Consider the following 13,223-nt stretch of genomic DNA (forward strand, 5'->3'; position numbering starts at 1 on the left):
AGCCTTTAGCTTAACTTTTAATGTTCTTAAGAGGTGTCTCAGCAAGAAGATGGCTGCATTAATGAAAAATAAAACCGGCTAGGAGCGCTGCTCCTTAGCGTTGTTCCCAAATCCCGCTGTTGGTGCCATCACGAGCAGACCTTGGCTCCCTTTTCCCTCACGGTCCGGCCCCGCCCCCCTGCGCTTGTCCCGCCCCTCTGCGCGTGCTCGGTTGGGGGCGGGGCATCCCACGCGTCCGCGCGGGCGGCGATGAAGCCGGAGCGCGCGGCCGCGTGGAACGCCAGGGCCGCGCTGCTCTACTCGCTGGGGGCCTGGACCACGCTGGGCGCCCTCATCTACTACAGGCGCCTGGAAAAATCCAGCACCGGTACCGGCAGCGGGGCCCGCGGTCACCTCCGGGGACTGGGGAGGGAGCGAGCCGACTGCGGTTTCGCTGAGGGAACGTCCGGTCGCCGCGCGTCGTGTCCGGGGCGGGGCTTGATCGGGGGCGGGGCTTGCGTGAGGGGGAGCTGGGCCGCGAGCTTGGGCCCTCCTGGTTGCCAAGGGTAGGCGGCGGGATGCCCTCTGTCCAGCTCCCACTGCTTTCCCCGGCCGGGGGAGGTAACGCTGGGTGTTGCCCGCCCGCCCGTCGGGGCACTTGGGGCTGTGCGGCTGCCAGAGCGCAGCCTCCGCTCGGACCGCCGGAGTGAGCCGGGTGTCCGCCCGGCCCCGGCAGTCCCTCCCCCGGCAGTCCCTCCTGAAGGAGGAAGATAAATCCCATGTTGATTGGAAGAAGCTCGTGCTTTATCTCAATTTACAGGAACGGGGACTAGACTCTTGCCAACCCGTTGCTTTTATTTGCGCTGTGGGAATGGTTCAAAGCTGTGCTGGGGGAGCACTTACATTAGGAAGCATTTCTTTACTGGGAGGGTGGTCAGACAGTGGAATTAATAGGTGTTTGCACTGGGCTGCTTGGGCTAGCTTTTATGTGGATAGCTTGGGAAGCCTGTTGTTACTGCTACTGTAGTACTGATAATGGACCAGTACCAGTGCAGGTATCTGACCTATCCCAGTAAATCACTTTTTCTGGCTACAGTTAACAGATCTTTGCTATCTCATCCTTAGAATGCAAGGAAATGAAAAAAAGAATACTGAATGCCCATGTGGCTGCCATGATAAATGGAAAAAAATATTTTTATTGCTGTGTTCTTTTTTAAAAGTCTCCCCCTGCTTACCATCTTTTCTATTTCTTAGAGAGTGAAAATGATCCTGAGGCAAACCAAGGAGTCCGCAAGGAAGTGCGCACTAAGGAATATCCTTTTGGATTGACAGTGACAACAGAAGTAACATACAGAGAGGATCAGCCGCCTCTTACTCGACTGTTAAGACGTGTGGTATCATTCTTTTTTCCCAATAATGGCCCTCCTTCTGAAAAGTGAGCTGTTCAGAAGCTCAGAATGTTGTTCTGGTCCTCTGAGAACATCATCGCAGTGCCTGGCACCAGACCACTGCTGGAAAACTGTCCCTTGCATTGCTGAAACAGCAGCTCTGCCCAGCTGGTGTGCAGGATGTACCCATGTGATCCAGGATGTACCCGGGATGGCTACTCAGCTGGGCAGCTCTAAAATGGATGCTTCGGGAATGATTTTAAATGGGAAAGAATGTAGTTTAATGTTTTGGCTATGAGAGTTCTCAATGGTCCTTCAAATAAAAGCTCACACTTTTGTGTTGAGTTACAAGTGCGGAAATGTTTCTGTAAGCTAAAAAACTTACTGAATGTTCAGTAAGGCTCTTGTTTCTTTAGGGGTTTTCCTGATCCTTGCACATGCTATGTTCCCTTGTAGGGTACTGTCCCTCAGCTCTGTGGCCAGAACTAATGTTCATTCTGTAGGGTTTTCCCTAGTCCTTATGTACATCACCTTCCCTGTTTCTATTGGGGCTCTCCCTACTGCCCTTTTAGGACAGAGCTTGCTCTGCGCCACTCAGCTCTCTAAGGTTTCCCATCTTGCTGTATGGAAAGCTCTCTCCATCTCCTCTGCCCACACACTTCAGCTTCCAGATCCTTCCAGCTTCTGAAGGGGGCCCTGCAGGGATGCTGTAGGGAGAGGGACTCTTTGTCAGGAACCGTGGTGATACGACAAGGGGGAATTGGTACAAATAAAAAGAGGGGAAATTCAGGTTAGATATTAGGAAGAAATTCTTGACTGTCAGAGCGGTGAGGCACTGGAACAGGCTGCCTGGAGAGGGTTTGGATGCCTCAGCTGTGGAAGTGTTCAAGGCCAGGTTTTGGATAAGACCTAGAGCAACCTGGCCTAGTGCAAGAGTCCCTGCCCTTCCAACCCACACCTTTGATTCTACAGGAGCTTTTACAACCCAAGCCCCACCCAACCCATGCACCTACAGACCCACCTTTCCACATGGAGTCCTCAGGTCCTTACAGCCACCACCTCCTTTTCCCGAGTGCTCTTCCCAGCCTCTAATTTTTAGAGGCACGCTGCTGTGTCCCTATGGCTGTTCCTGCAGCGGATGCCATTCTGCGTACGTGCATAGTCATCTTTTCCTAGGCACCCTCCCCAAATCCCTGCAGGCCATAAGAGGAAGGCCAAACAGCCGGGCACGCCTGTCCCGCGCAGTCCTGTCCCGTTCCCATGGAATTCCCTACGGCGGCAGTGCCGGGGCTGCGGGGGCACCTCCGGTGCGCCGGGGGGCGCTGCGTGCGGGGTGCGGAGGAGCGGCCGCCGCTGCCGGGCGCCGCCGCTGTCCCCGCTCGGCGCCGGCCGCGCTCCGCTGCGCCATGAAGGCGATCGTGCAGCGGGTGGCCCAGGCCAGCGTCACAGGTCAGTGTGTCCCGACCGCGGAGCTGCGGGGGCCGGGGGCGGCTGTGTCTGTGTGTGTCTGTGTCGGTGTGTGCGGCTGTGTGCGGCTGTGTGCGGGCGCTCCCCTCGCCTTGTCCCCCCGCGTGGGTTTGGCGTGGGTTCGCTCCCTTGCGGCTCCCCCGGGGGCCCGGTCCCCGCGGGGTGCGAGTGTGTGGGGTGTGTGTGGTGTGTGTGGAGCTCTGTGTGCAGCCTCGCCTGGCAGGCGTGGGCTGGCAGTCACGCTGCCATCGCCTCCTCGAGCGCCTTTGTGTTGGCAGCACAGTCGCAGTCATCTTGCTTTGCTTGTGTTCACGGAATCAAGAGTATTCCGAGTTGGAAGGGACTCACAAGGATCATGGAGTCCAGCTCTCAGCCCTGCACAGGACATCGCCAAGAGTCCCACCGTGTTCCGGAGGGCATTGTCCAAAGGCTTCTGGGGCTCCGGCAGGCTCGGGGCTGTGACAGCGCCTCGGGGCTGTGACAGCGGGGCTGCCCTGGTCACGGCCGTGCATTGCTGTGCGTGCGGTGGCAGTGCCATGCCGCTGTCCCTCTCCCGCGGCTTGCATGCGCTGGCACTACAGCGACAGTCACCTCAGTGCATCGCAGGCATGTCGACAGTACAGCCTGGATCATCTTTTTGCACTGCTTGTGGGTGTCGATGGTGCTGTCCCAGCTGCCAGGAGGCACTGCTCGCCTGGGTCCAGCCCCGGTTCCGATAGGATTGGTGTGTTCTGATGGAATGTCCCTGCTATTGCACTGGTTTGGACCTTCTGTGCTTAGAAAATCTTCAAGAAGTTTGTGCGTGAGGCAGTGAGTGCCTGCTGTGGGAGTCTTTGGTGTGCAGCAGGGTGGCCTTCAAGTTATCGAACAGTTCTGCCTGCGTGTCAGCCTGGCAGAGGGTGTCTGTGGGGGCACAGCTTGGGTACACAGCTGGGACTGTGGCCACAGTCCCACAACCCTGCCAGCACTGGGGTTCTTGCCGGCTTAGTACCACTTTTCCGGGAGAATTTAAACTGTTGTTTCTGGCTGTTGAAGAGTTTGGGAGACAGTGCTGTACTTAGCAGAATAAATTTCTGTACTGGAGGATTCGTACCCCCGATCCAGCCACTAGTTCACAGACACTTTCAGCTTTCACTGGAGGCCTGGTCTCCTTTCATTTTGTGGGATGTCTGGAGCTTTTTGTCCCAGTTGTGAGCCTGGATGCAGTTTTAACAGCTTGGTAGCTGGTGCCTGTCTCAGTTTTTAGACCTCATTTATTCTTGCTACAGTCATCTCAGGATCAACCACGTTAAGATAATTTAATTAAATTAATTTAGGACATTTCTTAGGAAAACACAATGGATCTATGATAGTTTGTGTTTTATTGTAAATGTCATTAAAGGGGTTGTTCTCCCAGTTAGGAGGGTGGAATTTGCAGGTTGTTGAAAGTAATGTTTCAGAAAATCCAAGAGGACTCTTATCAGGTAGAAATCATGTGTTTGAAGGAAATGCAAAGTATGAAGGGAATGGTGGACTAGAGAAATCGAGTGCACTTAGTGCATCAACCAGGTGGATATTTTTTCAAGAATTGGGGAGAGTTTTGCCACCTTTCTGTTTATGACAACTGATCCAATTTGCAGTATAAAAATCTTTATACAGTGTCTTTAAATGCTGGAGTAAGTAACCCAATCTCATAAAGAGGTGGTGGCATTGGAAAACATTCAAAAGAATGCTTCCATGTGATCTTTCAAATCTACAAACTTAAGACAGAGGAAAAGCGTTTAGAATGCTGTTTTCTTTAGTGGTCAGACAGCTGAAACCAGTCCTAATTTTTGCCATAAAACAAGACAGTGGATTTAGCCTTACTTTTATTTTCCCTCTCTCCTTTCTCCAGTGGGTGGTGAACAAATCAGTTCAATAGGACGAGGCCTCTGTGTGCTGCTGGGCATTTCTTTGGAAGATACACAAAGAGAGCTGGAGCACATGTAAGTCACTTCCTTCCTTTTGCCTTGTACTCTTCCATTTGTGCATTGCTGATACCTGTGCCGTAGCCAAACAAATCAGCTATTCCTATTGGAAAATTCAGGTTTGCCTGTTAGTTCCTCTTCAGATTTTACCTTGAATACAGTTTCTTATGAAGCTTTCTCTTCATGTTCCATTCAGAAAAATCTGTTCCCATTTTCTGCTATGTGTTTTTTGTCAAGAGTAGACTTTTTTAGGTGTCTGTCCTTTTTGAGTCCAAAAGAAATCCTTCCTTCAAGGATGGGATTTATGAGAATCCTCAAACTCTCCTTTTAGCTTGCACATGAGTTTTGTTCTTCCTGAAGGCAGGATAGTCTTGTCAGTTGCTTCTCTGAAAACAGGAATCAGTTCTGGCAGCCTGGAGGACTGGCTCTGGCCATCTGTTCCATGGCCACAGAATAGTGGGATTCAGCCAGCAAACATATGCAAGAGAGAGCTCTCCAGGGGCTTCTTCTGTCTGTTTTGGACTAGTTGTTGCTCTAGGGCTGACCTCAGTCCTTGCAAAGGCAAAAAAGAAACAGGTAATGGAGCTGACTGATGTCAAGAAAAAGGGGTTTTTATTCTCACAGGCTCCACTGGTTTGCCTTCCTGTTTCTCTCTCTCAGTGTGTAACATCTGCTCTGCCATTGCTTCCCATCCCTACTTTGGTGGATGTGGAAGCTGCTTTTGAATTTTGCAGTCGGATCTGTAGCTACCATGCTCTCAGCACCAGGTGGTTGGGATGGCTGAGACAGGAAGGGGGGCAGGAAGCCAGCATCTGGACAAAAGGAGTGAGAGAAAGCAGCTTAACCAGGCTTTTCAGGTCCTATTAAAGGAAACTTTAGTAATCCTGTAAATGAAACAACAAACATCTCTATGAAAAAAACAGAGCAGTGATGATGATGATTTCTGCTGGGGCCTTCCAGTGGATGCTTTCAACAGGCCACTTCATTCAGGAGTTCCATTTGCTGTTGACACACACAAACTGGCAAGGATGTTCTTGTGACTGTGCCTTAGTGGTGGCAAAGCCCTGAAGCTAGACCATAACAAAGTCTCAGCATTGTCTTACACGGACTGCCTCACCTCTGGTGCAGTGCAAGATGCCTGGCTGATGGCTGCAGTTGAAACCCTCTGCACTTCATAAGCTTCCATGATGCTGCAGGTGTGGAGAAGCCAGAAGAAGAAGCCAAAGACAGGAGAGTGGCTTGGATGCAGTCCTGTTACCAGTCAAAGCCCTGACTTTGGACTGGGTTGCAACTGCCTGCTGCTTTTTAGGATCCACTTGTGAAGGTCCCCTTGTTGTCTTGAGCTAGTTCTGTCTTCTGTCTGTCGAAAATCAGCCCAAAATTCAAACCACTTTGCTGCCAGCTGCAGTTCTTGGAATCCTTGGATTCCTCCTCTCATCCTGACGAAGAACTGTTGTCATCATATGGTTTGTGGGGCCTGGTCTGGGATTAGTGCTAGGAAGTGACAAAGCAGGAGGAGTATATGTGAATCATGATTGGAAACAAGACCCCACAGTTTTAAACACAGTTTAGGATGATCTCATTTCCTACTGAGTGCAATTTCCCGGTGCGGTGGGAGGATTAAAGTTCCCCAAGCTGTTCACACATTAAATAATGTTGTGACACATAAAAGCAGATAGTAAAGAGTGAGCTTTCTTACTTCTTGTGCCATCTTTATGTTGCTGCAGTTCTTCTGTCCTGGTACCACGCTCTCTAAAATGATGGTGTGGATTAATGACCTGACACTATTGTGTAGCTGTGTAAGGGCTCTCTTGGTTAAGGCTCTGCCTAATGTGATGAGATTCCCATGGCTGGGAATGAAGGTGCAGAGGAGTATCTTGTTATGTGGAGTGGGCTGAGTATCCATCTGTTGTCTCATTCTGTGTGGTACCTGTTGATCCAACATGGGACAATTTAGGAATTATCTTCTCCTCCTCCAAGGGTTCGAAAGATCTTGAACTTGCGAGTCTTCGAAGATGAAAGTGGGAAGCACTGGTCCAAAAGTGTGATGGATAAACAGTACGAAGTGTTGTGTGTGAGCCAGTTTACTCTCCAGTGCATCCTGAAGGGAAACAAGCCTGACTATCACATGGCAATGCCCACGGAGCAGGCGGAGTCTTTTTATAACAACTTCCTAGAGCAGCTAAGAAAAGCCTACAAACCAGAGCTTATTAAAGGTAAGGACAGAAGGTTGGTAAGGTCCTTGCTGTGACCAGTGGACACTTCTTGTGTGTGTTCTTTCCAGATTGTTGCTTTCTTTATTCTGTGATTCTCTGTAGCTGAAGGGATGTTAACAATATTTTCACTGGTCAAGGTGATCACTCCAGTTTTCCTCTAGCCAAGCCATTTCCTGGCCTTCCCCTGGATGACACGTGGAGGTTCTTGTATTCCTTTTGGCTGCACAGCATGAGCAGCCCAGAGAGGCTGCAGCCATGAGAAAAAGCTCTGAGGTCAGGCTGCCTCAAAGGCAGGATATTTTGTTCTATATAGACAGATTAACCCAAGAGAAGCATTTTTTCTGAGAAGTGTTTTTAGTGAGGCTCGAAGGTGTCACCAGTTTGTGATGGACAGCACAGTTCCATCTGTCACTTCCACATCCTGTTAAATGGAATTGTGACAGTGGGAGGTGTAATGTGCTGCTTGAGAACAGCTTTTCATTTAGACTCTCCTCAGCTCTGTGTCATGCATGGAACAGTTTTCTCTTTACCAGAAAATGCCTGGCTTCCCTGTGCATTTGTGCTCTGTCCACACTCAATCTTTTCTGTTTGGTTTTCTGAGTGCTTTCTGTCTATTCTCATATTCAGATTTGACTTTTTGCTATGCTTGAAGATGACAAGTTTCCAGAAAAGACTGATTTTTAAATGGTGTCTGTTAATAGATAATGGTTGGCCTTACTTTCTTTATGGGGAAAAAAGTAAAAAAGAAAGACAGAAAACTGATATCTGGGAAAAGATTTAGAGGCTAATTTTCATATTGACTTTAGGTTAGGGTAATTATTTCACTGCTTTCCAAGGAGGCACAGGGAATTGCACACATGTCCAAAAATGCCCATTTTTCAGGCTTTTCTGGCTTCATATGTTCTTCCAACATTTGTTTTTGATAAGGAATGCATTTCTGATACCCCTTCAGTAATTTTATATTTTGACAGCAGATTCTTGAATTCCTTCTCTCAGTGAATAGCAGTTGTGTACCTGAAGTGAATATTAAGTGCCCATATTTTGGCACTTTTTTTGCTAGAGCTTTCTGCAAAATGAGCTTTCACTTCTGCATTTTTTCTGTGCTAAAAGCACAGATTTGGAAACCCAAGAGTGCTATTGTGTCAGATAACACATGCATTTAAAACTGCTGGCAGCACTGGAACTACCTGTCAGCTTATGATTTTGCTTTCTTATTAAGCTGTGCTTGTTATGGTGTGTTGCACCCAAGTCTGCTGAGATTCTCTTAGGCTGAAGTTTTTGCTGTGCCAATTGCTTTGCCAGTGTTTTTTTGTTTTGTTTCTTTTTTTTGTTTTTTTGGTTTTTTTTCTTCTTTGCTGTCTGTAAAATCTGTAGTCACATTGCCCTTACATTCATACAGCTACACACACAACAGTTGTAGTTATTGGGAGATTATAGAGTTTGATTCTCTGGATTTCTGTAGGTGTCCTTCCCTTTTGATCCTACAAATTGCTTAATGCATATTAGAGGAGTAATTTAATCACTGAAAGTGGAATTTGTGTAGCTGAGGCAAAGACAGATCAATAAAGGTCTTGTCCTATCTCCTAAGAGCCTTGTGTTTTCTGGTTCCTGTTTGTGTTCAGTAGAGAATTTGGCTGTTGGAAGTTGTAGGTGCTGTGCAGGCAGCTCTTCTCTGCTCCCTGATCTACCTGGAGCTTGCCAGCCAGGAGCTCAGAGTGGGAAGTGTTCCCCAAAGAGAGGCACAAACCATTGTTTCACACCAAGAGCAGTGGCACACTTGACAAACAAAATCTTGGAGAAGGTTCAGCACCATGGTTCCTAGTTCAGCACAGTTTAACACATGGGCACACACATCTGGGAAAGAAAAGGCTGCATCACAAGTCCTTGCCTGTGCTTCAGTGTTTTCTTGTGCTCTTAAATGTCTGACTCCCTCCTGAGGAGCAGAGCTGGTGACTGCAGGCCTGAGCACTCTCGTGCAAGCTAATATCCAAATATCAGACCTACCAAGGCTCCTCCTTACGTTTCAGGGCCTTTGCTCTCTGTCTTGAATGTGGATTTAGTCTTCTGAGGTAGTGGAGATTAATATTGCAAGAAGTGTGAAATGTCTTACTCCCTCAGTAATATCTAAGTAAATATGAGAGGATTGTTCCACAAGGAAGTATTTAACTCAGATGAAGGTTTGGTACAAGTTGAAAGCACAATTATTCTCCGTGATTAATTCCCTTTGTGAGTGTTGTCACTTTAGAATAAGTGCTCTTATCAGGAGCAACAGTATTCACATGAGGTTAATTAAGAATAACTTTCCAAGTAGGCAAGCTTAGAAGTATAAAACCAATGTGAAATTTCTAGGTCATAAGGCTTGAACTACGTATAAAAATATTCTGGAAGTAAATTACACCTCTTTTTCAAGTCTTTATGGCTCAGACATTACTTCTCTGATTCACATCAGGTGAAGATCTTCCATCTGAGGAAGGCATGTGTGCAGGGCTTTTAGAGGCAAGGAATTTGGAGAGATGGGTGTCCAGCAGGATGGACTTGTCACTTTAATAATACTTCTAGGGTCCTATTTTATTGCAGAAGATGTTGCAAGATGAATTGATCAGTCCAGAAGTTTTAAAGTAGGGAAAGGTTAAGCACAGTAACTAGAAATTTAAATGTGTGAGGAGAATGGGATGGAGCTGTTACAGAAGGATGTTCCTTGACAGTAGTTCTGGTGCCAAAACAAGATAGAAAGTACTTAAGATGACATGGGAGTATTTTGAGTGTTCTGGTGAAGGTGGGGGTTTATTTGACTGCTTTATCAGCCTCTGGAAAAAAGGGCTTGTGGAGTTTACTTTTTTTTTAGGTCCATACATATGAATGGGAAATGAAAAAGACCAACCCTTTTGTAAGTGAGGTACAGCAGAGGGATGGGATGATTGTAGAAAGCAATTTGAAAATTGTGCTCTCACTAATAAACTTTGAGATAATATTCTTTGTTTATTATTTTGTTAAAGAAAGATGCACTAGTTTTGACTGGGTTTTGTGGTCACAGGGTATAGCTTACATCTATGTAACTCTTAAAGACCAGCCTAGGTTACAATCAGGAATGTAGAAATGGCTGTAGCAGATTGGGGCTGAGCTGCACCCCAGGCTCCAGCTCTTCTTACCTTTTGCCTAAAAATAAAGTTTCTTCAAAACATCAAGTGATCAATTGGACTGGATCCCTAGGCTGAGCTGTTACATCCTTTAAAATGTCATCTCCTGCCAGTGAGAATATCCTATCTATCCTGCCTGAATTGTGGACATCCTGATTACTTGTAGACTTGGTTTGTTTTGTGTTTCTCTACTTAGCTGTGTATTTATCTTCTCTGAATGCCAAGCTACATACCTGGGTGCACATACACTGTTTTTTCCTTAGTAGCTTTCTGCAGTTCAATAGTTGGTTGCTCTTTTATGTATTTTTTATTTCTTTTTGTTATCACATTTGGTAGAAACTTGGGTGTGTGCTGTCCTCCCAAGGGCCCTGAGCACTTGTTGTCTCTTCCCTTTTCAGATGGCAAGTTTGGTGCCTACATGCAGGTCCACATCCAGAACGATGGGCCTGTAACAATAGAACTGGAGTCCCCCGCAGCCACTGTTGATCCTAAACAAGTAAGTGACTTTAAGGTCTGTCTGGAAAGGATGATGTGTATCCTCTGCAAATTTGTAGCATTCCTGTTTCAAAGCAGTACAGCTTTAGTCAGGTACGAGGACCTTGTCCTTCCTGTGCAGCCGCTGAACGGACAAATAATTGCACTGTTTTCTTCAGTTCCCTGGCCTGTTGATGGCTGCCTGCTCTCCTGGGAAAGGTTGTGTGTGTGTAATGCAGAACAGCTTTTCACAATTTATTCCTCCTCCTCATTAAAGCTGTTGTTTAATCATGACTCATTAACAATGTTTTTAAAAAGTCTGGACCACCACCCCTGCCTTTAGTGAAGTTTCTTGCCATGTGGAAGCTTTTGCATGTGGATGACTGGTTGGAAGTGGAGAGATGCCTCTTTCAGAAACAAGGGAGTAGCAAATTTCAATCCCCAGTTTAAGTCTGGAGTGGACAGGAGAGTGAGTTAGCTCTGCTGAGGAACAGAACAAGCTGTGCTGCAAACCAAATGCAGTGATGAGGCTTTCTCATCCTCTAAACACAGCAGTGACCAGCTTTTCCAGGCTGAAAGAAAAGGGGGAGGGATTGTTGTACTTCAGCAAGGCCACACCAGCCTTATTTGTTAATGCTTCACTTAACCTTGATGAAATTGTTACTGCAGTTTATAAAAAGGGCATGAAGGAAGAGCCAAGCCTGTTAATCTAAGCTCAGTGCCTGGAAAAATGGTGGAGAAGATCATGCTGTGTGCTGCTGAAAGGCATTTGAAGGACAATGCACAGTCAACATGGATTCAAAAGGGAAAATCCTGACTAACTGAATACTCTTCTGCAGTAAGGTCACCTGCCAAGTGAAGGAAGGGAAGGTGGTGGATTTAGTAAAGCTTTTGATACTGTCCCTCACATCCTTCTCAACAAGTCCTCCAGCTATGAAATGAGCAGATACAAGTGCCCTGTGTTGCCTTAGATAGCTTGGTTTGAAGTCAGTTTTGTTCTTACTTTCAGATTCTGTTCTGGATTCTTGTGTCATGTTTTAGCCCCTGAAAAAATGTACTTTTGTTTGTAGTCTTTCTTTCTGTACCCTCACAGTTTTAGCCCAGAGAGTTCTTAGGCCAAACAACGCATAACTAGCAGCAGCAGCAGCTCTGGTTTTTGGAGTGAGAACTGCTGCCCTGTGTGTGGGTGTAAAATAACCAAGGAATTACCAAAGTGTGCAGGATTCTTCAAGGTTCCATTTCTTTCTTGGGAAATACTGGCTTGTTTAAGGGTTTTGCCTTCACAGTTCAAGGCTGCCTGCTTTACCCATCTGACAACACCTTCCTGGTGGCCACAGCATGAGCTGAAGACGGGGAAGGATGCTGGTTTTCAAACTTTCTCTGGCAGTGTAAGGCCCAAAACTCCCTTGATGATCCTCTTAAAAGTGCTTAGGGGTTTTCTTGTTCCCTGAGTTAGACACAAGGGAGAAATTACAACAGTATATTATCAAGAGGTCAAAACAACGAAAACTTCACTGGCAACCTTCAGAAAATCAGACATCTTTGGCAAAAATTTAGAGCAACATCAAATTAACACAAAACATTTCATAAAGCATTGACTTAACCCATTCAACTTTGCAGACTCCAAACTTGTCCAGTTTTAAGTTGCTCAAAACTCAGAGGAGAGGGAATTAGAAGTAGAAAGAGACAGAAACAATATAGGAAAGAATGAATACAGCTCCCAGTCTTGGTCCCAGCAATGTTCAAGAGGAGGTGGGGTCAAGACATCCATCATGCAAAGTGTGATGAGGAAAAGCCAATTTAAATTGTTGGTCTCTTTCCTCTTCCCTGCCTGTTGCATTCTTTTTTTTTGTTGTCAAAAATCTGTTGATTTGTTTGTAGCATGGGAACTAGGGCTTAAGGATGGTGTGGTTTTTGTATTTGTGCTTTCAGCTTTAGCAAGAAGAGATAACTGAACCATTCTGCAGTGTTAAATGACGTGTTAGCAGGAGGAGATTAGACAAATAATTGCTGATGAATAGCACTTTTATGTCATTGGATGTGACAGTGAAATATCTCATTTTGTCTGAGCAATTGTTTGTGTTTGTCATTGGTAATCTGAACTGTATAAGTCATTTGCAATGTGATTAGTAAAAATTTGGATTAGTCAATCCAAATGTATTTTTTGTATTCTTTGTTTTAGAGGGATATAAATAAATCACTTCCCTTTTATACTTGGGGTGATCATGTTATCTTATGGTGATAATTTGTTATCTTTTCTAAATTTTTGAAAATCTCAGCCTTCAGCTTTTTTTCCCTTTCTTTTCTGTTTTGTTGATACATGTATAAGTTTTATACAAATGCTGACATTTACAGTTCTTCAGAAATAGACTTCTGAAATTGTTTTATTGCATGATGTGTTTTTTCCTTGCTTTGTGAACAGCTGACAAAACTTGAAAAACAGCAACAAAGAAAAGAGAAGACCCGAACCAAGGTGCCCTCTGAGTCAAGTAGAGAAAGAAATGCCCCCCGAAGCAAGGATGACCCCAGTGCCAGCAGCGGAGCAGAAGGAGACGTGTCCTCAGAACGAGAGCCTTAGCTCATCCAAGGCAGTGCTCAGGTTTGGCCTCTCCTCTC

General features: G+C 46.2%; 2 protein-coding genes across 2 annotated transcripts in view; both read left to right on the plus strand.

The window, feature by feature from the left end:
* Window positions 1-200: 200 nt before the first annotated feature.
* On the plus strand, window positions 201-1,721 carry SMIM26 (small integral membrane protein 26). The gene is made up of 2 exons (XM_033513249.1): window positions 201-367; window positions 1,234-1,721. The coding sequence occupies exons 1-2, from the start codon at window positions 250-252 to the stop codon at window positions 1,416-1,418; spliced, it is 303 nt and encodes a 100-aa protein (XP_033369140.1). The 5' UTR covers window positions 201-249; the 3' UTR covers window positions 1,419-1,721.
* A 965-nt stretch (window positions 1,722-2,686) lies between these two features.
* The window catches only part of DTD1 (D-aminoacyl-tRNA deacylase 1), a 12,750-nt gene continuing 2,213 nt past the window's right edge, over window positions 2,687-13,223 (plus strand). The window contains exons 1-5 of the mRNA XM_015623222.3: window positions 2,687-2,816; window positions 4,708-4,798; window positions 6,761-6,996; window positions 10,532-10,629; window positions 13,030-13,206. Coding sequence (XP_015478708.1) covers window positions 2,774-2,816; window positions 4,708-4,798; window positions 6,761-6,996; window positions 10,532-10,629; window positions 13,030-13,185 — 624 coding nt within the window. The 5' untranslated portion in view covers window positions 2,687-2,773 and the 3' untranslated portion in view covers window positions 13,186-13,206. The remainder of the gene's footprint in view (window positions 2,817-4,707; window positions 4,799-6,760; window positions 6,997-10,531; window positions 10,630-13,029; window positions 13,207-13,223) is intronic.

The sequence above is a fragment of the Parus major genome, chromosome 3 (genome assembly GCF_001522545.3).
Source record: "Parus major isolate Abel chromosome 3, Parus_major1.1, whole genome shotgun sequence".
Taxonomy (NCBI): Eukaryota; Metazoa; Chordata; class Aves; order Passeriformes; family Paridae; genus Parus; species Parus major.

Bases quoted from the DNA above. Each gene is read 5' to 3' on its own strand.
- SMIM26 (XM_033513249.1), top strand. From the start codon at position 250: ATGAAGCCGGAGCGCGCGGCCGCGTGGAACGCCAGGGCCGCGCTGCTC. The intron at 368-1,233 runs GTACCGGCAGCG...TCTATTTCTTAG, and splicing joins CCTGGAAAAATCCAGCACCG to AGAGTGAAAATGATCCTGAG.